General features: G+C 47.3%; 1 protein-coding gene across 1 annotated transcript; it reads right to left on the bottom strand.

The window, feature by feature from the left end:
* Positions 1 to 535: 535 nt before the first annotated feature.
* On the bottom strand, positions 536 to 15,905 carry TTC32 (tetratricopeptide repeat domain 32). The gene is made up of 4 exons (XM_068280267.1): positions 15,867 to 15,905; positions 9,191 to 9,298; positions 3,269 to 3,435; positions 536 to 1,272 (listed from the first exon to the last, which is right to left on the bottom strand). The coding sequence occupies exons 2-4, from the start codon at positions 9,295 to 9,297 to the stop codon at positions 1,139 to 1,141; spliced, it is 408 nt and encodes a 135-aa protein (XP_068136368.1). The 5' UTR covers position 9,298; positions 15,867 to 15,905; the 3' UTR covers positions 536 to 1,138.
* Between the last annotated feature and the right edge of the window lie 6,814 nt (positions 15,906 to 22,719).

Raw genomic sequence — 22,719 nt, 5'->3', positions numbered from 1 at the left:
AAGTGAGAGAGAGCTCTAGGACGAGAATAGAGTAGAGGCCTTTAGATTTAGAAATTGCCAGGCCTGCGAGTACGCAGAAGAATCCCAGAAGCTGTGCCATGCACGGGTATGGAATTTGCTGCCTCCCACATGAAAAAATGTTGCAATGTCGTCTGAATCGCTAAGGCAAGTGATTCGGACGGTGGCAACATTATCCCCTATGGCAGAGTTTCTCCAAGTGATTTGCTTGCGGATTCAGACTGACTTCCACAGCAGTGGAAACGGGTCCTTAGTCAAAGTAGATGTGGCGCTCAAGTAGTTTGGAAAAGAAGGGGAAGAGAGAAATAGGGCGGCACCTGGGCAGTGAAAAGGGATCAAGGAAAGTTGGTTTTTAAGTATAGGCGTTATAAGGGCTTGCTTGAGTGTGGATGGAATGATGCCTTTGGTGAGAGAAAGGTTGAAGAGGAAGGCCAAGGCAGGTGAGATGGCAGAGGATAGGTGAGTAATCAGAATTATTTGCCAAGCACGGCTGGGTGGTGCTCAGAATTTGGTGTGGCACAAAAACTCAAAAAACAAAACATTAAATCAATAATAGTGATTACAGCAATAAATAGTGAAATTCAGAAAAACACAAGTCCAAAGTAGTGACAGCTTACAAGGATATAGCAGAGAAAATAAGACAATAATAATAGCTTTAAACAGGAATGACACAGGAAACGCAATAGTAGTAATGAGGCGAGAGGTCATGGGGTCCAGGGGCATGTAATGGGATGAGATTTAGAGATGAGAGAGGAGACAGTGAGTTCAGATAGTGGTGAGACGATTGTTAGGGAGGGTATAAGGTTTGGGGTTTGTATGGAGACAGGAGGCTGCTGGGTAAATTAATCAAATCCTGCTGAGGTCAAATTTAATCATTTTCAAGCTGCACAAATGTGCATACAAAATTTGCATAATCCTGCATCAACTTGAAATTATTTGCATCTCATTGACCATCCCTAGTTATCTCTCCTGGCCAGAGGTGAGGAGCATCCGCGGAGCTCAGGGAAGGCAGAAAAGGGAGACCTGGTAACCTTTCCATATTATTTGTTGCATACTTAATACCAGAGCAGCATCCACAGAGCATTTCACACTCTGCTCTATAACAAGGATGGACAGTCATTTAGATTCCAGAAAGCCTCCTCCGCTTCTCCTCTTTGTCCAGAAAACTCTGCTGTAGGCTGATCCTCGCCTGTTCAAACTGCGCATTCAGCTCTAATACTCGCTGGAAATCCTTAATTGCTTCATCAAAATATCCTGTTCAAAAAAAGAAAAAAAACTTTACACAACAGGCCTTTAAAGTGGGACAAGTGATTACAATAGAACGGTGCCACATACAATTCTAACGCTAACATTCCCTAATCACAAATGCACGGATGATATGGGCAGCACAGTGGATAGCACTCTCGCCATGCAGCGCTGGGTTCACCGGTTCTAATCCCATCCAGGGCGCTATCTGCACGTCACTGGCATGTTCTCTCCGTGTCTGCATTGGTTTCCCCATATGGATAAGTTAATTAGCTTCCCCTAAATCGTCCCTAAACTACAATGCACATATGACCATAGTAGGGATTAGATTGTGAGCTCCTCTGAGGGATATTTAGTGACAAGTGGTTAGCACTCTCACCTTGCAGCGCTGCATCCCTGGAGAGAATTCCAGCCAGGGCACATCCCAGTGTTGCCAACTCATCCCTTTAATTACTGACACATCTAAGTTATACAGGTTCTGGGGCTATTTGCACATAACCAGTGCCTTAACTGCATCTACCTAGCCACAAAACCTGTATAATTCATATGTGTCAGTAACTAAAGGGATGAGTTGGCAACACTGGCATCCTATCTGTATGGAGTTTGTATGGTCTTCCCTGGCTATGTGGGTTTCCTCTGGGCACTTCGGGCTCCCCCCACATTCCAAAAATATACCGATAAGTGAATTGGCTTCCCCCTAAATTGACCCTAGACTGATACATACACTACACTATACATACACAGACATATGACCATGGTAGGGATTGTTAGCCCCTTTGAGAGTTAGTGACAAGGCAGCATACTCTGTTCAGCACTGCGGAAGATGTTGGGGCTATATCAATACTAAATAACAACAACAACAACAACATTGTAAAAAAAAAAAAAAAAAAAAGCCAATTTTTTTTAATTACATAATTTTTACTATATTTCCTCTTTAAAGGACTTACGAGGCCAAGAATAGAGGAGAAAAAAAAAACCAAAAAAACAAAAAAAAAAAAAACCACAGCTTGTCCGCGCCCTCCGTGCCGTTCTGCCGGGTCCCCGCCGCTCAATAGCCCCCCAACACTCCCCGACCGCGCGGCCCGGGTCGGGCTCCCCAGCCTGTACAAAGATGGCCGCCGGAGTTGGCCGCGGCTGCGCAGTCCGCATAGCCGGGAGTGCGGCTGCGCAGCTCTAAGGCCAACCCCCCTCCGGCGGCCATCTTTGTACAGGCTGGGGAGCCTGACCCGGGCCGCGCGGTCGAGGACCATTCGGGGGGCTATTGAGCGGCGGGGACCCGGCGGAACGGCACGGAGGGCGCGGACGGCGTCCTCCGTGCCTTACAAGCTGATGCAGGTAGCTAACTTTTTTATTTTTTTTTCTATACTTGGCCTCGTAAGTCCTTTAAAGTGATGCAATTCCTCCCATAAGGCTTGAAAATGGGGGAGAAACCGAGAGCCCAATATGGTGCAGTATGTTAATATGGAGAGATCTGTTGTGAATAAATGAGATGATTATACTCACAAGGGTGGGTCGCCACAAAGGCAACCACTGGAAAGGCCGGCGGGGAGAATTGTAACCTGACCCCGCTCAGGTTTAAAAGTCGCTCTCTGTAGATAGGAGAAAATGGGGATACACCCCTCCACCAAGGGTGGACTAGATAATATTGAAATACGATAACAGAGGCGCCAAGCAGAATAAAATTAGTTAAAATTGTTAAAAAGGGGGAAGTGGGTGGACTCACCTCCCTTCTGAAAAAAAGGCCGGACAATGGACAGGTTACTTACAGTCTAAAGTAACATTTATTAGTAACTCAAAGTGCAACGCGTTTCACGGGTAACAGTCCCGCTTCTTCAGGCAAACTATTATTTGGAGGGTGCAAAATCAGGTCATGAACCAGGTAGAGCGCCTCTTCCCACTTCCCCCTTTTTAACAATTTTAACTAATTTTATTCTGCTTGGCGCCTCTGTTATCGTATTTCAATTCCTCCCATAAGATTGGTTCAGAAAGTTGAGGCCGCACCCACCTAATCGATACAGGACTAATCCTCTGTTGTAATAGGGAATCTCAAAATCAGGGTTGACCCGAATGGCCTCTGTGTAGTCATCCATTGCTTCATAGAAGTCGACCCGATAGTACTTCACCTGGCCCCGGTTGTTATAGGCAGTTGCTAGATCTTGAGGGCTGCATTTGCTACAAGGGAAACAAAGGAAAGCATAAATTACTTTAAAGTGGACCTGAACTCTTGCACAGGAAAGAAGGAAAACTGAGAAATGCCTGTCTATTCCCCCATTTTTGTCTAATCACAAGTTGTAATTTGATCTCTCCACTGTGTCAGCTGACTGTCACGGCAGAGAAGATAACTGGTAAACACAGGATGTTAACATGTCTGTTTCCATGAAAGCAGGAAGTAAACACACTGCAGATGTATATCAGCTGTAACAAAGAAATATTTTGCTTTAAATGTTATTATGCTGTTAGTGTATCTTTTAGAGCAGAAAGAAAGTTCTGAGTTCAGGTCCTCTTTAAAGTGAACCTCCAGACAAACTCTATTCTGCAGCACAGAAAAGGCTTGGTGTTTCTTTAACAGTTTCACAGCATCAGAACTTTGTTTTTCTTACCCAAGCCTCATTTTTAGCTGCACAAAAGAAAGCTGCCCGGGCATTTTTCCCCTGATGCTGTGCAAAGCATGATGGGTTTTTCTGATGTTGGATTTCTCGTTCTGCTGTACTGAATTCAAATTTTGAATTTAAGTTTTGAAGCCTAGCGCACGCAGCTGAGAGGGGTGATCAGGACACAGGACAGTTGGAACTGTGTCTCATGCTCCCTGTCACCTCCTTTCAACGAAAAAGATGGCTGCCCCCATGAAAAACATTTGCTCGTTCTTTTAAAACAGGGTGTGTAAGATTATATTCCCTACCTATTTTAATTAACATAACTAATGTAACTTAATGACAGTATGTTTGTTTAGGCTGAAGTTCCCCTTTAATAAAATGAGGTAAACAATGGAGAGATGCGATATGGGAGAGAGACAGAGGGAGAAGATAGAATGTAGTAGCTTGATAATAACATGAACTAGTTGTACTTCCATGCAGCATAAATAAGTGTATATAAGGACATGAGTGTAACAGGCTGTCCTGGGGAAGAGACGCTGGCCTTGTGGAATTGCACCTAAGTTATAAACGCCGGGACAGCAGAGGGATGCATCTCCCTAGCCAATAATGCTAAATATCTGTTGTTTTTTCTCCAGATCACAACAGTTCGGAAACAAGAGTCCTCGTTCCTCCTACAAGATGGATCGCCATATCTCTAAATCATTTTTTGTTACAATTTTTCTCTGAGATATTTGACAAACTAAAGACTGTAATTTATAGAAGGATTGTAGAGAGAGGCGTTGGCTACAACATGAAGCTATTGATTTATCTAATGAGGCAGCGCAAAGAGGAGAATTTGGAAACACAATAAACCGCAGTCATCCGTCTAATCCAGCCGGTGTAAATCATGGAGAATGGGTTACGAATGGGTGATGAACCCAAGCCATAATGAGAACTTCATCACAGATTTACAGATTTAAATATCTGAACTTTACTGAATATTGTTGGAAGTATCGAAATAATTATTTCCTATACTGCAATATAGTAAGACAACCACTAGATGTCACTGTGTATAAAAAGTGATGATGAGCTTTATGGGAGTGTTATTTCCGGTATTCACTCTGTATTCTCTATGTTCTAAGCAAGCTGCATTACCTGATGGTGGTGTATATTTACCTGCATGTTTTTCAAAAGTAAAGAGTTCTAACTTGTTATACTGGGTGCCTGTGTGTACAGACCACTCTCTCCCATCTACTATAACAACTTAACCACTTCAGGATTCGGCGTATGCTTAACTACGCCCCTGAATCCTGAAGTGTATTGCATGGAAACGGCCGCTCGTACAAGCGGCCGTTCCATGTCAGTTCACGGAGCGTGTCTCCGTGAACACCCTGCGAGCCGCCGATCGCAGCTCGCAGGGTAAATTTAAACAGACGGGGAAGATTTCCCCGGTGTTTACATATATACGGCGCTGCTGCGCAGCAGCGCCGTAGAGGAGATCGACGATCCCCGGCCTCTGATTGGCCGGGGACCGCCGGCACCTGATAGGCTGAAGCCTATCCTATCCGGTGCAGGACGGAACTCCGTCCTGCGCCGCTCACAGAGGGAGAGAGAGGGAGGGAAGGGGAAGGAGGCCAGGAAGCGCTGCGGAGGGGGGCTTTGAAGAGCCCCCCTCCGCAAGCGCAAGCAGCCGGCGGCGATCAGACCCCCCAGCAGGACATCCCCCTAGTGGGGAAAAAAGGGGGGGGGGGAAGTCTGATCGCCTTGGCTGCTAGCTGATCGGTGCTGCGGGCTAGAGAGCCCACGCAGCACCGATCAGCAAAACCACCCCCTGGTACAGAAGTGGTTAAAGAGACACTGAAGCGAAAAAAAAATGATGATATTATGATTTGTATGTGTAGCACAGCTAAGAAATAAAACATTAAGATCAGATACATCAGTCTAATTGTTTTCAGTACAGGAAGAGTTGAGAAACTCCGGTTGTTATCTCTATGTAAACAAGCCATTAAGCTCTCCGACTAAGTTAAGGTGGCCATACACTGTCCAGATTCGCGGCCGTTTCGACAGCAGATTCGATCCTGAGATCGAATCTGCTGCCAATCGTTCGCGCTAAACGCACCCGCCGATCCGATTTCCTCCCGAAATCGGATCGGTCCGTCGATCGTGCCGTGCAGGAAATTACCCTCGATCGCCCGCGGGTAGGGAGTGCGTTGCTAGCGGCGGCTGATCCGATCAGGTATACATTACCTGACGCTGGCTCCCGGGCGTCTTCTCCGCATCTTCTCTGCATCTTCTCCGCGCTGCACCCGCTCCATCCCGGCGCTTCCTGTCACTGCAGTGACCAGGAAGTTCAAGGCGCTCTATTTGAACTTCCTGGTCACGGAGTGACACAGGAAGCGCCGGGATGGAGCGGGTGCAACGTGGAGAAGATGCGGAGAAGATGCCCGGGAGCCAGCGTCAGGTAATGTATGCACGGGGGGGGGGGGGCTGGACAGGCGGCAGCTCCACAGATTGTGATCGGTTTCAGGCTGAAATCGATTCACAATCTGTTTGCAGTAAAGGCAGCCATACGATCCCTCTCTGATCAGATTCGATCAGATAGGGATCTGTTAGCTGGTCGATCTAATGGCAAATCAACCAGTGTATGGCTACCTTTAGTCATGGAGAGGGCTGTTATCTGACTTTTATTATCTCAACTGTTCCTGGACAATTTACTTTTCCTCTGCTAGAGGAGAGGTCATTAGTTCACAGACTGCTCTGAAAGACTCATTTTGAATGCTGAGTGTTGTGTAATCTGCACATATTATAGAATGATGCAATGTTAGAAAAAACACTATATACCTGAAAATAAAAGTATGAGAATATTTTCTTTGCTGCTAATCTTCTAGTAATTATTCATAGTACACAACCAATTCACTATATCATATTTTTTTTTTTTCGCTTCAGTGTCTCTTTAATAAACACAATTGCTTATTTTTTACAATATTATTTTAGAAAGTATTTAGTCAGTGTTTGCCCATTGTAAAATCTTTCCTCTACACATTCACATTTTTAAATGTATCACAGTTGGTAGCATCTTTAGTATTTGCAGGTGCGGCTCTGTGGAGTGTTTGTTAACTGAGATTTCTCAAAGAGAGCACAAATATCACCTGGTCTCCCAGAGTGCTCTGGGGCAGAAGGCTGTGTGACCTCATACCCTAGGACCACTAGAGCAAAAATTGTAAACTGTAAAATACATGTAAACACATACAAATAAGAAGTAGGTTTCCTCCAGAGTAAAATAGGATATAAATTACTTTTCTCCTATGTTCCTGTCACTAACAGTAGTTAGTAGAAATCTGATGGAAATGACAGGTTTTCGACTAGTCCATATCTTCATGGGGGATTCTCAGTACAGTACCGTATTTCATTTATTTTGTATAAAACGAAATGGATGCCAGCCGCCCCCCTACCTGTGTGCACAGTATTCTGGCAGTTGGAGTGAGCAACTGCCATTTACCAAGTGTTTTTAAAAATAAAGAAAACCCTGAGAATCTCCCATGAGGAGATGGGCTAGTCCAAAACCTGTCAGTTTTCTACTACTTACAGTAAGTGACAGCAACAAAGGAAAAAAGGTAATTAACAGCACATTTTACTCTGGGAGAAATGTACTTTTTATTTATAAGTTTGTGTATTTTCCATTTTTAGTGATAGTAGTCATTTAACACTAAAATACATCTGACATTTATGTGCTTGTAAAGGCATAGATTTTGCTATACTGCATTTGTAACTTGCTTGAAAAGTAAAGGATATTTTTACACAGCATCTACAGCGAGTTATACCAGTTTTTATGCCCTTTTCTTTATTCTTGTAAAGTAACCCGACGTTAGTAGGGCTGTGGTGCTTGCTGGGTAGCATGAGCAGGTCAGGTGACAGAGGGTCTCCCTCACGTTAGTGGGGCTGCAGTGTTTGCTGGGTAGCATGAGCAGGTCAGGTGACAGGGGGTCTCCCTCACGTTAGTGGGGCTGCAGTGTTTGCTGGGTAGCATGAGCAGGTCAGGTGACAGAGCGTCTTCCTCATGTTAGTGGGGCTGCGGTGCTTGCTGGGTAGCATGAGCAGGTCAGGTGACAGGGGGTCTCCCTCACGTTAGTGGGGCTGCAGTGTTTGCTGGGTAGCATGAGCAGGTCAGGTGACAGGGGGTCTCCCTCACGTTAGTGGGGCTGCAGTGTTTGCTGGGTAGCATGAGCAGGTCAGGTGACAGAGGGTCTCCCTCACGTTAGTGGGGCTGCAGTGTTTGCTGGGTAGCATGAGCAGGTCAGGTGACAGAGGGTCTCCCTCACGTTAGTGGGGCTGCGGTGCTTGCTGGGTAGCATGAGCAGGTCAGGTGACAGAGGGTCTCCCTCACGTTAGTGGGGCTGCGGTGCTTGCTGGGTAGCATGAGCAGGTCAGGTGACAGAGGGTCTCCCTCACGTTAGTGGGGCTGCGGTGCTTGCTGGGTAGCATGAGCAGGTCAGGTGACAGAGGGTCTCCCTCACGTTAGTGGGGCTGCAGTGTTTGCTGGGTAGCATGAGCAGTTCAGGTGACAGAGGGTCTCCCTCACGTTAGTGGGGCTGCAGTGTTTGCTGGGTAGCATGAGCAGGTCAGGTGACAGAGGGTCTCCCTCACGTTAGTGGGGCTGCGGTGCTTGCTGGGTAGCATGAGCAGTTCAGGTGACAGGGGGTCTCCCTCACGTTAGTGGGGCTGCGGTGCTTGCTGGGTAGCATGAGCAGTTCAGGTGACAGGGGGTCTCCCTCACGTTAGTGGGGCTGCGGTGCTTGCTGGGTAGCATGAGCAGTTCAGGTGACAGGGGGTCTCCCTCACGTTAGTGGGGCTGCAGTGCTTGCTGGGTAGCATGAGCAGGTCAGGTGACAGAGGGTCTCCCTCACGTTAGTGGGGCTGCAGTGTTTGCTGGGTAGCATGAGCAGGTCAGGTGACAGAGGGTCTCCCTCACGTTAGTTGCAGTGTTTGCTGGGTAGCATGAGCAGTTCAGGTGACAGGGGGTCTCCCTCACGTTAGTGGGGCTGCAGTGCTTGCTGGGTAGCATGAGCAGGTCAGGTGACAGAGGGTCTCCCTCACGTTAGTGGGGCTGCAGTGTTTGCTGGGTAGCATGAGCAGGTCAGGTGACAGAGGGTCTCCCTCACGTTAGTTGCAGTGTTTGCTGGGTAGCATGAGCAGGTCAGGTGACAGGGGGTCTCCCTCACGTTAGTTGCAGTGTTTGCTGAGTAGCATGAGCAGTGAAGGTGTCAGAGCATCTCTGTGCTCTCACGTTAGTGGGGCTGCAGTGCTTGTTTGAAAGCAAGAGCAGGTCAGGTGACATAGGGTCTCCATGCTCTCACCTCTGCTGTGCACAGCTGTCTATTATCTTCCCGTACAGCTCTTCAGCTGCATCCAGGCAGCGTCTCTCCAGCTCTTCATTTGCCTTGTGTAGCAGATCCTGCTCCATCCTGAAAATATGGAGAAGAGAGGAACTTCAGCATCTCAACACACTGCCTTTAGGTATGCATATTCAGTGTTCTCTCCATAATTTTCTTCTACCCGGGTGGCATGAAAAAGTAGACGGGTAAAGTGCAACTGGGGAATGCAGGGCCAACGCAACTCTGCTTAAAGCATAGCAGGAGGAGGAGGAGGCAAGCCAATGACAGCCGGGTGCTCCCCAAAATTAGCCGGGTGGAGCACCCAGCTAAAAAAGCCTGAGGAGATACACTGCATATTGTATACCAGCCCAGTACACTACCACATATTTCCTCCCTATTCCTTTAGAGCACAGGTGGCAAACACAAACACACGCGGCCCTCAAGAGCTTCAAATGTGCATCATTGTAAGCAGCAAAAGAGCAGCACACTTCCCATTCAGAGGAGCACAATGGTGACAGCGTTTCTGGCTGAAACATTGTCAGTTTGAGCTGGGGTGTAACAATAACACACAGGAGCCCTCAGCAAAATTACTATGGGCCCCCTCCTGGGATCCCAACCCCCTTGTAAGGATGGTAGAACCCACACACTGTCACACACCTTTACCCCTCTCCCCACATTGCAGTGAAGCAGTGCAATAATTACCTGCTCCAGCAGTACATCATATCTTTCTGTTCTTCCCGGCAGCTACATGCTCTGTACTTCCATATCTCCAGTTTCCAAAGGTATGCAGCATAGAGTGTGTGGCTGTCAGGGAGATTACAGGAGCACTGCAGCAGGTAAATATTAAACTGCTCCGCTGCGCTACTCTGCAGAAAGGGGAGGAACAGTCCACCCACGGTCAATATAGTTACGCTACTTAGTTTGAAACAATAAATGTTAAGTCTTAACCTCTTTGCCGGTTATCCCGAGCTCAGCTCGGGGTAACCTGCGCAGGAGGATATCTCAGGCCCCGCTGGGCCGATTTGCATATTTTTTTTTTTTGTTACAAGCAGCTAGCACTTTGCTGGCTGCTTGTAACTTCCGATCGCCGCCGCTCGCCGCCGATCCGCCGCAATCCGCCGCGCCGAGTCGCTCCCCCCCGCCCCAGAGCCCTGCGCTGCCTGGCCAATCAGTGCCAGGCAGCGTTGAGGGGCGGATCGGGATTCCCTATGACGTCCCAACGTCCATGACGTCGGTGACGTCATCCCGCCCCGTCGCCATGGCGACCGGGGAAGCCCTGCAGGAAATCCCGTTCTCAACGGGATTCCCTGCATACTCGGGTGGGGGGATGCCGCCGCTTAGCGGCTATCATGTAGCGAGCCCTGGGCTCGCTACATGATTTAAAAAAAAAAAAAAAAAATGTGCGGCGCTGCCTCCTTGCCGGATTTTTTAGACCGGCAAGGAGGTTAATAAACAAATTGGCCCACGACTTTGTTTCACAGTTTGGCCCCTTACGTGATTAAGTTTTACACCCCTGCTTTAGATTGTAAGCTCACAAGGGCAGGGCTCTCATCATTGTTTCTTGGAATTTGTTATTCTTTTTGTGTCTGGCAGTTTGTTATACATTTTACAGATCTGGTTACATTTGTCATTGTAATCACCAATTTTGTATTATGTATTAGTGTCTGTATTTGGTGTAAACCAGTGTCTGTATTATTAAGTACCCGATGTTTGTTTCTTCCTTACTACAACGCTATGGAATATGTTGGTGCTCGATAATAATAATAATCTGGCAAGATAAGTACAATCCTCTAGATCAGGATTTAGTACACAGTGTTCTCCCCAGAATGTTTTTCCAGCTGGGTGGCATGAAAAAGTAGCTGATTGGGGTGTGATGGGGGAATGCAGGGCTGGTGCAACTCTGCTTACAGCATCGGAGGAGGATGAGGAGACGAGCTGATGTCAGCCGGGTGCTCCCCAAAATTAGCCGGGTGCAGCACCCGGCTAAAAGTACATGGGGATAACACAGAGTGCAATACAAAGAAAAGTGGTGAAGTGAAGCCCCAACGTAGCCATATATCATTCAATGTATGGCCAGATCGACAATACATACAGTATATTCTGGCATACAAGACTACTTTGTAACCCTTGAAAATCTTCTGAAAAATCAGGGGTCATCTTATACGCCAGGTGTCAATGATGCCGGGTGATACGCCCTATCCTGTTACCAACTCTCAGATCTCGCTGCTGAGGACTGTAGTGAAGCGGCGCAGGTGCACATGTGTGAGATCTGAGAGGCAGAGAAGGAGGTATGGTAATAGGATACAAGGGCGGGCCAGCAGGGTGAAAGAGGCGTGATTTATGGGCACAGCGCAATCTATTCTTCCATACCGCTCTGATAAACAGGGAGACAGGGACAGATGACCAATCCAACCAGTCAATTGCCTATATACTGTTATATACTGGATACCATATACAGTACAGCACCCGTATCTGTTCATACACAGCACCAGTATATGATGCTTTTTAAATTTTTATTTGGTGTGCATTGGAAGAGGGGTAGTCTTATAAGGCGAGTATATCCCAAACTATATATTTTAACTGGAAAAGTTGGGGGGTCGTCTTATACGCCCAGTCATCTTATCCAAAATATACGATAGATCCCTCTCGGATCAAAGATGGATCTATTGCCTGTCCACACACTGCACAGTGATTTCCTATAGATTTCAGCGTGACATCTATTGGAAATCATCCTGCTGCTGCTGCTGCCCCCCCCCATGTATATTCGTCTCCCCATGCTCATGTGTGCAGTGTTTAAAGCTCACCTGTCACAAATCCTGGCCACCTAAGGCGGTCAATGTCACAGCGAGTGTTGGTACGACGTGACTTCACTACATGTATCAATGCCACGTGGCGACCCGGACATCAGAGGAGGCCAGGATTTGCGCCAGAGGAGAGCCTTTATCACTGCACACAGGCAATGGGGGGGCACATATAAACTTGGGGGGCGTGTCATTGCCACATAGTGCCCATCCAAGTAATTATGGGATTTGTTGTAACAGGCATATCATAAATACTATGCTGTTTGCCACAGGCTCATCTTCCTTGTGGTATACGGTAAAGTCATGCAGCATCAGGGCTTTGCGTTTCACTACCACAGACAGACACAAACACTGTGTAAGGCTAGATCCACACTGGTCAAACGGATGCATTTTTCTTAGAAAGATGAATGACAGCGCTCCTCTCATGTGGCTCAATTCAATACCTGCAAAAAATTAAAACATGCTCCACATAGTGCATTACTGTATATATACATAAAATCTCGTTTCTCCCAGTGACAATGAGTGCAGCACACGTGATCAATCAGTGCTAAAACCACAAATCCAACTTCCCAGTATATTAGCCGCTCACCGGACAAAATCCACCTCACATCCAGGTGGGTCTAGCGTTTTTTGTGATCAACCAATGACCAGGCTCTCAAGCTCTTTCTTTCCAGATGATAAAAGCTTTAATCCAGATTCATATATAAAACACAAACAGATAAAAATTCCTCATAGCGTAACTTGTTAAAAGCAAAATTAGCAGCCTGCGCTATACAGCGCACTTACTCAATCCTAGTGAGTGTCGCGCTTATCGGGCTGATTGACCCAGCGGCTATCCCTCATGTGGCGTCGGCGTCCCGCTCCTCCACCGTGGTATATCCGCTAGTTTTAGATCCCGGCCGGCCGGCAAGTGTTTCCGCACCTCGTGACGTCAGTCGCACCTGACTCCGCCCAGGGCGGAGTCAGGTGCGACTGACGTCACGAGGTGCGGAAACACTTGCCGGCCGGCCGGGATCTAAAACTAGCGGATATACCACGGTGGAGGAGCGGGACGCCGACGCCACATGAGGGATAGCCGCTGGGTCAATCAGCCCGATAAGCGCGACACTCACTAGGATTGAGTAAGTGCGCTGTATAGCGCAGGCTGCTAATTTTGCTTTTAACAAGTTACGCTATGAGGAATTTTTATCTGTTTGTGTTTTATATATGAATCTGGATTAAAGCTTTTATCATCTGGAAAGAAAGAGCTTGAGAGCCTGGTCATTGGTTGATCACAAAAAACGCTAGACCCACCTGGATGTGAGGTGGATTTTGTCCGGTGAGCGGCTAATATACTGGGAAGTTGGATTTGTGGTTTTAGCACTGATTGATAACGTGTGCTGCACTCATTGTCACTGGGAGAAACGAGATTTTATGTATATATACAGTAATGCACTATGTGGAGCATGTTTTAATTTTTTGCAGGTATTGAATTGAGCCACATGAGAGGAGCGCTGTCATTCATCTTTCTATGAACTTTGCTGAACCTATTGATAGCGAACACTCTTATCGAGACTTGTTAGAACATTTGAACTGATAGGTTTGGGGCAGGCGCAGTTTGTTTGTTAAGGATGCATTTTTCTAAAAACTTTTTTTTTCTCCCCCAGTTCTTCCTGAAATGCATTTTTTGTAGCATACGTTTCCAGTCCGTGGAAATGTATGCCCAGCCGTGGGGGGAGAGGCAGCCACCATGCTGGAGAGGTATAGCAGGCAGGACGGGGGTGGCAGCAGTCAGCGGGGACGTCCCCCTCACCTCCCTCACCTGGGTCCCCCATTCCCGCTACCCCCTCCAGCTACATGTCGCAAAACTTGTTACAATGTATAGTGGCGGGCGGGGAGTTTAACTTTTCTCGACTTCCTCCGCTAGCCGCGTCACTGTCTGCAATGCCACCCTCTATACTTCAGAGGGCAGCATTGATGGCAGTGACGCGGTGAGCGGAGGAAGTAGAAGGAGGAGGTAAGCTCCCCGCCCGCTGCTATACATTTTAACAAGTTTTGCGGCATGTAGCGGGGACGGGAGACCCAGGTGAGGGAAGGGGGTGGGTGGGTCCCCCCTGCCCGCTGCCACCCCGTCCTGCCTGCTATACCGCTCCAGCATGGCGGCCCCCTCTCCCCCCACAGGCTGTGACACAGAATATGCCTGTGTAGAGGGGGATCCGTCTTCCCATTGCCTGCAACTACCCCTCCGTGTATCAGAATCCAGATCTGTTGCGTGAAAATGCAGCAGATCCGGACTTTCCGTTCAGGTTTTAAAAACGGATCCTCCCAAACGCAGACGGATCCGTTTTATGTTTGGGTGAAGACGGCTATTTTTAACATTGCTATCCGTGGCTCCGGTTTTGATCAGGTTTTAAAAAAAACTGAGCCACGGATACGTTTCCGGACCTAGTGTGAACCAGCCCTAAAGGAAGCAGTATAGCTCTCTGCTTTGGGCGACAGCTCCAATTTCGCTCTAGTATTTTTTTGGACCTGTCTCTTCAAATCATTTGCACCAGGTACTGGGAGACTTGAATATGCAATTTATTTACGAAATACACAAGAAACTATAGCCGCACGGTCACTCAAAACGTGCAAACAAAAGTAGCCGTTTAAACAATGCTTGTAGCAGAAATCAGCCTTGTATGTAACGTGTTTCCCCCAAAATAAGCCCTACCCCGAAAATAAGCCCTAGCAGCAGTTACTGAGGAGGAAGAGGGAGCCAGTGAGCGGGGACACAGCAGTGTAGTGCTGATCGGCACCAGTCCTATCATCCCAGCACACAGCAAGGTTATCAGCTGTGTGCAGGGATAACAGGGCAGGTGCCTGAGTACAGTAACATACCTTCGGATCCAGCAGCGGAAGAGGCGGCTCAGTGGGGAGGGCAGGACACACAGCACAGTATAACAGGAAAGACACTGGGCTCTATTCACAAAACTTCTCATAAATTACTTATAACCTAATTGATAAAAAAATAATCACTCAAAGTAAGTTGTTCCTGATTAACTTCATTTCAATATTACTTTTCTTACCCTGATGGGGTTCTCTGGTACCTGTAAAAAAGCTGACACTTACCTGGGGCTTCTGTCGCCCCCCTGCAGCTGTAATGTCCCACGCTGTCCTGCTCCAATGCTCCGTTCCCCGCCGCCGGTAACCTGCTAATTATTCTAACTAGACAAATAGAACTGCGGCTCAGCGGCCGTGCGCATGCTCGCTCCCACGAGCGTCATCGGGAGCTTACTGCGAAGGCGCAGTTGTCTTGTACTGCGCCTGCGCAGTAAGCTCCTAATGACACGCGTTGGAGCGAGCATGCGCACGGCCACAGCTCTATTCATCTAGTAAGTTAGACAAATAATAAGCTGGTTACCAGCAGCTGGGAACAGAGGATCGGAGGAGGACGGCGCGGGACATGACAGCTGCAGGGGGCCGATAGAAGCCCAGGGTAAGTCTCAGTTTTAGCCTTTTTTAAACATACCAGAGAACCACTTTAATTATATATTTTTGCTCTTCGGGAGCTTAAAAAAAATGACCATAGAAAAGGTGAAAACAGAGGACTACAGGTGAAGAAGCTTTGTGAATCGTATCCACTGGGTTTTCGGGTAAACATAGCAAAACACATAGAGGATGTCAGACTACAGAGAGCAGCTATGAATGCCTCCCTCCCCATCCCAGGTCTCTGCACTTCCCTATCAGCCCAACATGCTGCTCATAGTAAAGGCAGCAGCTCTATCCCCTGCTCTGCTGTATAACACACATAGTACAATACATATATACTATAGTTTATATTGTACACACACAGTATAGCATTCACACACAGTATAGCATTCACACACAATGCATACCCCACCAGAAGCAGCCAACTTCCTTCCTGAGCCTCAGCCCAGCACTTCCGCCTGTATGCATGAGGGGGCGGTGCTTCGCAGCAGCTAACCCTTTCAGTCCTAGACACACTACTTTCTATGTGAACTAAGAATATGCTAAGCAGCACAGCTCCCAACTCGCCCTTTTTCAGAGACAGTCCCTCTTTGGGACCCCTGTCCCTCTTTCTCCCTCATTCGTCCCTCTTTCAGGACTGATGTAAAGATCTATGTAACTATATGGATTTTTCTACTGAAAAATGTTCTTAACTGACACTAAACTTTATTCCCATCCTTTAAATTGATTTGTTTCTTATTTTTAAATGATAAAATGAATGAAAAATACTGCTGATAGAGGAACAGTGTGGTTCAAGTGATAAAACTATGGGCTGGTTTACACTGGGCACTGTTTAGTGATCTCCAGTGATGATCAGCAAAGCCCTGTTACTAAGGTATCCCATTGAGATCATTCTTACTGCAGCGTTTGCGATTAGCATAAATCGCAAATGTGCTGCATGCAGCTTTTTGGGGGCGATTGCAATGTGATTCTCTTTCTATAGAACGGGAATCACAAACACAAATTGCGTAATTTCATGATGCAAAATTACGATCACGGTTGCAATTTGCGAGTGTGACCCAGCCCTACATGTGTTGCTCCTGAATTCTTTGTGACATGCATGATGGGTGTGGGCGTGGTTAGGGGTGTGTCAGGGGCATGTCTTAAAGTGCCTCTCTTTCTTATCTCAAGAGGTTGGGAGGTATGAAACAGTAAAATTTTAGGGGGGTCGAGGGGGGGGAGGGAAGATGATTGAATGGACAACATTCATGATGACCATACATGCATTGATTTCCCCAGCAAATTCTATCCCTCTGGTCAAATCTGCCTGAAATCTATTGCCCCAATATGTCAGTGATGACATTTTGATTGATTTCAGGTGCTCATTAGCAGTACATATTTTATAAATAATTCTGATGATGATGTCATTTTGCGCACACGCAAAGCACTCCTGGCTGTGTGTTCCTGCGCACTACCGCCCGACTCCGGCGACCTGGACTGAGCTGCGGCTGAGGATTTACAGTATAAAGGAGTGGGATGGACGTGAACGGGGGAGTGGTGGGCATGAGGACTGCACCTAATACATGCCTACTTCCCATGTTTTTAACCTCCCTGGCGGTAACCCGAGCTACGCTTGGGATAGCTGCTGGGAGCTCAGTGCAGAGCAATGGAGCGCAACAGGCATTTTTACTCACCTCCCGGGGGATCCAGACGCAGGCAGCCATTAGCTTTCCCTGGTGGTACAGTGTTCTCCCTCCTCCTTTCATAGCTTCTCCTGGTGATCTAGTAGCCTCTGTTCCTCCTTACATAGATTTCCTTAGTAGTCTAGCGATCCCCCTTACATAGAAATCCCTGGTGGGAGGTCCACATCCAGCTTTAAAGGGAACCTAAACTGAGAGGGATGTGGATGTTTCATTTTAAACAATACCAGTTACCTGGCAGTCCTGCTGAATTATTTAGCTGCAGCAGTGCTGAATCACATACCTCCCAACATTTAACTTTTACAAAACGGGACACTTAGGCCACACACATGGCCACACCCCAAACTCCCTAGACACGCCCACCGAAAAATTTTCAAATATTCTTAATTAATAATTATATTAATTAATCCCGAAAGGGAAGGTGCGTAAGGGTGCCAGTGGGTGGGGAGGAGGGTGAGAGTGGGTGGGCAGAGAGGGGGAAAAAACGATCGAGGCACCAGCCCGGGATGCGTATGCGGCATCGATGGCCGCCGCCATTAAACTTCTCCCTCCCTCCCTCCTAATATGCCCCCCCCCAGTGTCCCCCCCCCCCCCCCCCCGCAGAATAAACAAATGTGCAGCGGAACGGGCTGTAATTCCTACCAGTGCCTCTCCGCACCGGGATCTCATGTTGTCTTCACGGCTTCCTGTGACGTCACAGGAAGCCGAGAAGACAACATGAGATCCCGGCGGCGGCCATCGATGCCGCATACGCATCCCAGGCTGGTGCCTCGATCGTTTTTTTTCCCCCTCTCCCCCCAGCGGCCAGGACTAAGGGGGGGCAGCACGGGACAGCGGGATGGCCCCCCAAAATCGGGGCCGACCCGGCGAAACGGGGCAGTTGGGGGCCCTGAAATCACACACCTGAAACAAGCATGCACCTAACCAAGTCTGACTTCAGTCAGAGCACCTGATCTACATGCTTGTTCAGGGGCTGTGGCTAAAAGTATTAGAGACACAGGATCAGCAGGAGAGTCAGGCAACTGGTATTATTTTAAAAGGAAAAATCCATCTCCTTCTCAGTTTAGGTTCCCTTTAATTAGCCTTCCCGGGTGCAGGGCCGGATTTGTACTCTTTACCTCCCTAGGCCACTGTCACCAGCCTCCCCCCTTCAGTATAGGGAGCGAGATTACCCCTCCCCCTCTTCCCTCTAGTATAGGTAGCCAGATGACCCCTCCCCCTCTTCCCTCTAGTATAGGTAGCCAGATGACCCCCTACCCTTTCCCTCTAATATATGTAGCCAGATGACTCCTCCCCCTCTTCCCTCTAGTATAGGTAGCCAGATGACCCCTCCCCCTCTTCCCTCTAGTATAGGTAGCCAGATGACCCCTCCCCCTCTTCCCTCTAGTATAGGTAGCCAGATGACCCCCTACCCTTTCCCTCTAATATATGTAGCCAGATGACTCCTCCTCCCTTTTCCTCCAGTATAGGTAGCCAGAAAAACAAAAGTTTGCTTTCCTAAAACAGAAAGAATTTGCGATAATTCAGGTTGGAGTGAGCTTGAGATGTCTCCCAGAGCAGCAATGCTGAATATATGCAAATTAACCATTGTACCCTTAGAAGCTAAACACACCTCCAGAACCGCTGGAATGCAATGATGTGTCAGCTTGTTAATTTGTACAGAGCCATAATAATCCAACATGCATACAGACTGTTTCGGATTGTGTAATCCTCATCAGTGCATGGCATGGATTAATTTGGCTCTATGGAGTAGGGCTTGTAAATCCGAGAGGTACAGACTAACCAGCAAGCTCATGGTGACCCAGAACTCATTGGAGTGTGTAAGGGACTACAATGGTCCTAAAAGCCCCCTTACTAAGATGTTAAGAAAAACAAAAGTTTGCTTTCCTAAAACAGAAAGAATTTGCGATAATTCAGGTTGGAGTGAGCTTGAGATGTCTCCAAGAGCAACACTGCTGAATATATGCAAATTAACCATTGTTAGCCAGGTAGCCAGATGACTCCCTTAATCCCTTCTTTTTCCCACCCCTTCACCTTTCAGTATAGGTAGGTAGCCAGCTGACCTTCACTTTGCAGCAGCCATCAGTGTCACTCATTTCTCTGCCCTTCTCCAGTGCAGAAGCTTCCTCTTCCTTTCCGTCTCCAATACTGCCTAAGTCAATAGCCGCCGGCTACAATGCAAACGTGCACAGAGAGCATGGTGGCTGCTGCACAGACAGCTAGCAGCAGAGTACCACGGTCAGGCACTAGCCTGATCTACCTGCATTGCAGCATTTGCAAGCTTGCAAATGCTGCATCACTTTAGCCTGCTGCTTTGGTGCCCCTGCTCCTGTGGTGCTCTATGCAATGGCCTAGGCAGCCTTGGCCTAAATCCGGCACTGCCCAGGTGGTCTAGTGGTTTTCTTCCCTCTTTTGCATTGTATAGCTTTCTCTGGTGGTCCAGTGGTGTCCCCCCTCATCTGTAATACAGTCCAACCTGTAACCCTGTATTAATCTGAGACATATCTATGTACTTTGGGTCCTATGGGAGAAAAGCGCTTTACAAATGTTATTGTATTTTATAGCTTACCCCGGTGGTCTAGTGGTCACCTAATAGATATTTACTTCAGTAGTAGGAAGTAAGGGATAGTGTGCAAAATGCTCTAGTTCCATCTTGCATCAAATCCAGATGGTCTTGCTTACCAATTTTTTCCATGAAATCTATACGTATTGATTTTTCTCTTTGCGTGTTCCATTGGTACCCCATGTTGTAGATGTACACTTTCATCCTGCAATCTACAAGGCATGAATATAGACAACTCAGGAGTGCCAATGCAGTCTTCAGGCCTTATAGTCATGTATGTATGTATCCCATCCCCTTCTTGTACCTCTGACACTGTGATTGTCCTTGATTGGTTTTGGTGTGTTGTATCAATTGTTATCTGAACAAACAGAAGAAATATATAGAGTATAGGCACTACAGTCGTCCTCAACGGCACAGATCTTGAGTATGCGGATCACAAGACTACAAAAAAACGGGTTTGCAAATTGCGTGTGGCTCAGATTGCGTGCTCTAACTATCCTCACATAAGCAAGTACAATTCCACAAAGAGAGAACGCAACAGCAGTTGGCACATGCAATCTATTGAAAACTTTATTGTTCCGGCCACATATCAAAAATAAGTTAAAAAGCAGAGACACATAGATCCTTCCTACCCGTTTCCTGCTGAGCTGTGGGGTGAGGTGGTAGCGGTGAGCTGCCTGACAGCTGTTTCGCTCTCCTGAGCATCTTCTGAGGCTCTGCCACACCCCACAGCTCAGCAGGAAACTGGTAGGAAGGATCTATGTATCTCTGCTTTTTAACTTATTTTTGATATGTGGCCGGAACAATAAAATTTTCAATAGATTGCATGTGCCAACTGCTGTTGCTTTCTCTCTTTATTCAATTGTTATCCATAGCAGGCTTGGGGGGCCCCAATGCTAAACTTGCACCGAGGCCCACGGCTTCTTGGCTACGCCACTGTATAGGCAGGTCCGATTCCAAATGTTTATATGCCTCTTTGTAAGTCCATCTTGGAACAAACCCTTGTATTTCAGCTGGCAGCACTAACACCAGGCGTGTCATCCACGCGGTGGTGTTAAATAGTTGCTAAAAAGTGCAACTTGACGTTTCTGAGCACAGCTGCACTCATGTGATTCTCTATAGGTGGCCTAAGAGCAACGGATGTCAGCACACCAATAAGTAGATGTATGCGATTTTATTGTAATACAAAAATCATAATACAACATTTTGTAAACGACCATGTGTCCCTTTATCAGGGAATTGCAATGAAACCAGTATCTACAGTTTCACAGAAACTGAACTCACCAACAGGCGATGTGCATTATCTCCTGGCATTCAGCACTCTGCGCTTTTCTGAGCACCCAATCTACATTCAGGCTCATATCCTATGGTGTGCAGGGTTGCACTTGCCTCTTGTTCTATAGGTGGCCTGCCTTTCCAATACCTGTACGGAGTGCTGGCAGGCCAGGTGGATGGCAGTGAATTCACCACCCTCAGCTCCCGTGGAAATGGGCCTTAAGGAGACAATTTTTTACTAAATTCGATCTTTCTATGCAATTTGAACGATTGTAACTAATCGGATGGCAATTATCGATTGTTCACATTTACTGAATGATTCTTTCTTCAAATTCGATCATAAAATCCAACTTTCGGATACATTTTATCCTATTTAGCAATCGAACAAAGAATCGTTCCTTATAGATTTTAATCTCCAGATACCTCCTCTTTAATCTCCAGATACCTCCCCGCCCGGACCCTCCGTTCCTCACAGGAGACCCTTTTGTCCTCCAGCCTAGTCACCTCCTCACACTCTCTCATCCAAGACTTCTCACGGGCTATCCTTTTCCTTTGGAACTCTCTCCCTCAGCCGGTTCGTCATGCCACGTGTCTGGAAACCTTCAAACGTACTCTGAAAACACGCCTGTTCAGACAAGCCTATAATTTGCTATAGGCAGCACTGAAGGCACACTGGCTCACCCACTAATCCTTGTGTTTCCTTCCCTTTTGTTTCCTCCCCACTACCCTCTAGATTGTAAGCTCGCAAGGGCAGGGACCTCCTCCTAGTGTTTCTCATACTGCTGTAATTTTAACATATGTACATGTACCATCTACCCATCAACTATGTATGTATTTGTATTTTTAATTCTATTCAATGTCATGACTGTTCAGTGTCTTGTATTTCTTATGTATATTTGTTCCCCATTATTTGTTTGTACTATGTACAGCGCTACGGAAGATGTTGGTGCTATATAAATAAAAAAATAATAATAATAGATTGTCTTTATAAACAGCTAATTTTCCATACAATACGATCGTAAAAAATTAAATCGAAAGTTTGCATTTAATGAAAAAATTGTATCGTCAATGGGCACCTTTAGGAATAGCTGCAGCTGCTGGAAGGGAGGGTACTGGTACTTAACCACTTAAAGAGAACCCGAGGTGGGTTTTACAAATCCTAATTGCATACAGAGGCTGGGTCTGCATATAATGCCCAGCCTCTGTTACTATACCGTCTCCCCCCTGCACTCTATGCCCCATAAATCAATCGCCGTGGACGGCTATTTACATGTGAAGTGTCAGTCTGCCCCTCCCCGCCTCCTCCATCGCGCCGGTCCCCGCCCGCGTCCCTTCCCTCCCCGCTGATTGGAGGGAAGGGACGCCGGCGGGGAGCAGCGACATAGAGGTGGCGGGGGAGCAGCGAGAATGACAGTATACATGTAAACAGCCTGCTGGCGACACGCTGTGTGTCGCTAGCACGCCCGTATACACTGCTGTTTCTAGGCTAAAATGCACCCAGGGCGAGTGTGTAAAAATTGCGCCCCCCCCCCAAACAAGGTATGGGTGCCCGCAGTATAGGCTAGCCAGGTCTAGTTGCACTTAGTATAGGTCCCCCCAGTATAGGTAGCCAAGAATAGGTACCCCAGTATAGGTAGCCAGGCATAGGTGAGCCAATATAGTTGCCCCCGCTATAGGTTAGCCAGGTAGGTGCCTCCAGTATAGGTAGCCAGTATAGTTGCCCCCAGTATAGGTTAGATAGGC

Source organism: Hyperolius riggenbachi, chromosome 4 (assembly GCF_040937935.1).
Source record: "Hyperolius riggenbachi isolate aHypRig1 chromosome 4, aHypRig1.pri, whole genome shotgun sequence".
NCBI classification, from domain to species: Eukaryota; Metazoa; Chordata; class Amphibia; order Anura; family Hyperoliidae; genus Hyperolius; species Hyperolius riggenbachi.
Note: the sequence above shows the minus strand (reverse complement) of the source record. Positions and strands in the feature narration are given on the sequence as shown.

Bases quoted from the DNA above. Each gene is read 5' to 3' on its own strand.
- TTC32 (XM_068280267.1), bottom strand. From the start codon at position 9,297: ATGGAGCAGGATCTGCTACACAAGGCAAATGAAGAGCTGGAGAGACGC. The intron at 3,436-9,190 runs GTGAGAGCATGG...TTTCCCTTGTAG, and splicing joins GACAGCTGTGCACAGCAGAG to CAAATGCAGCCCTCAAGATC. The intron at 1,273-3,268 runs GTGGGTGCGGCC...TTTTTTGAACAG, and splicing joins ATTAGTCCTGTATCGATTAG to GATATTTTGATGAAGCAATT.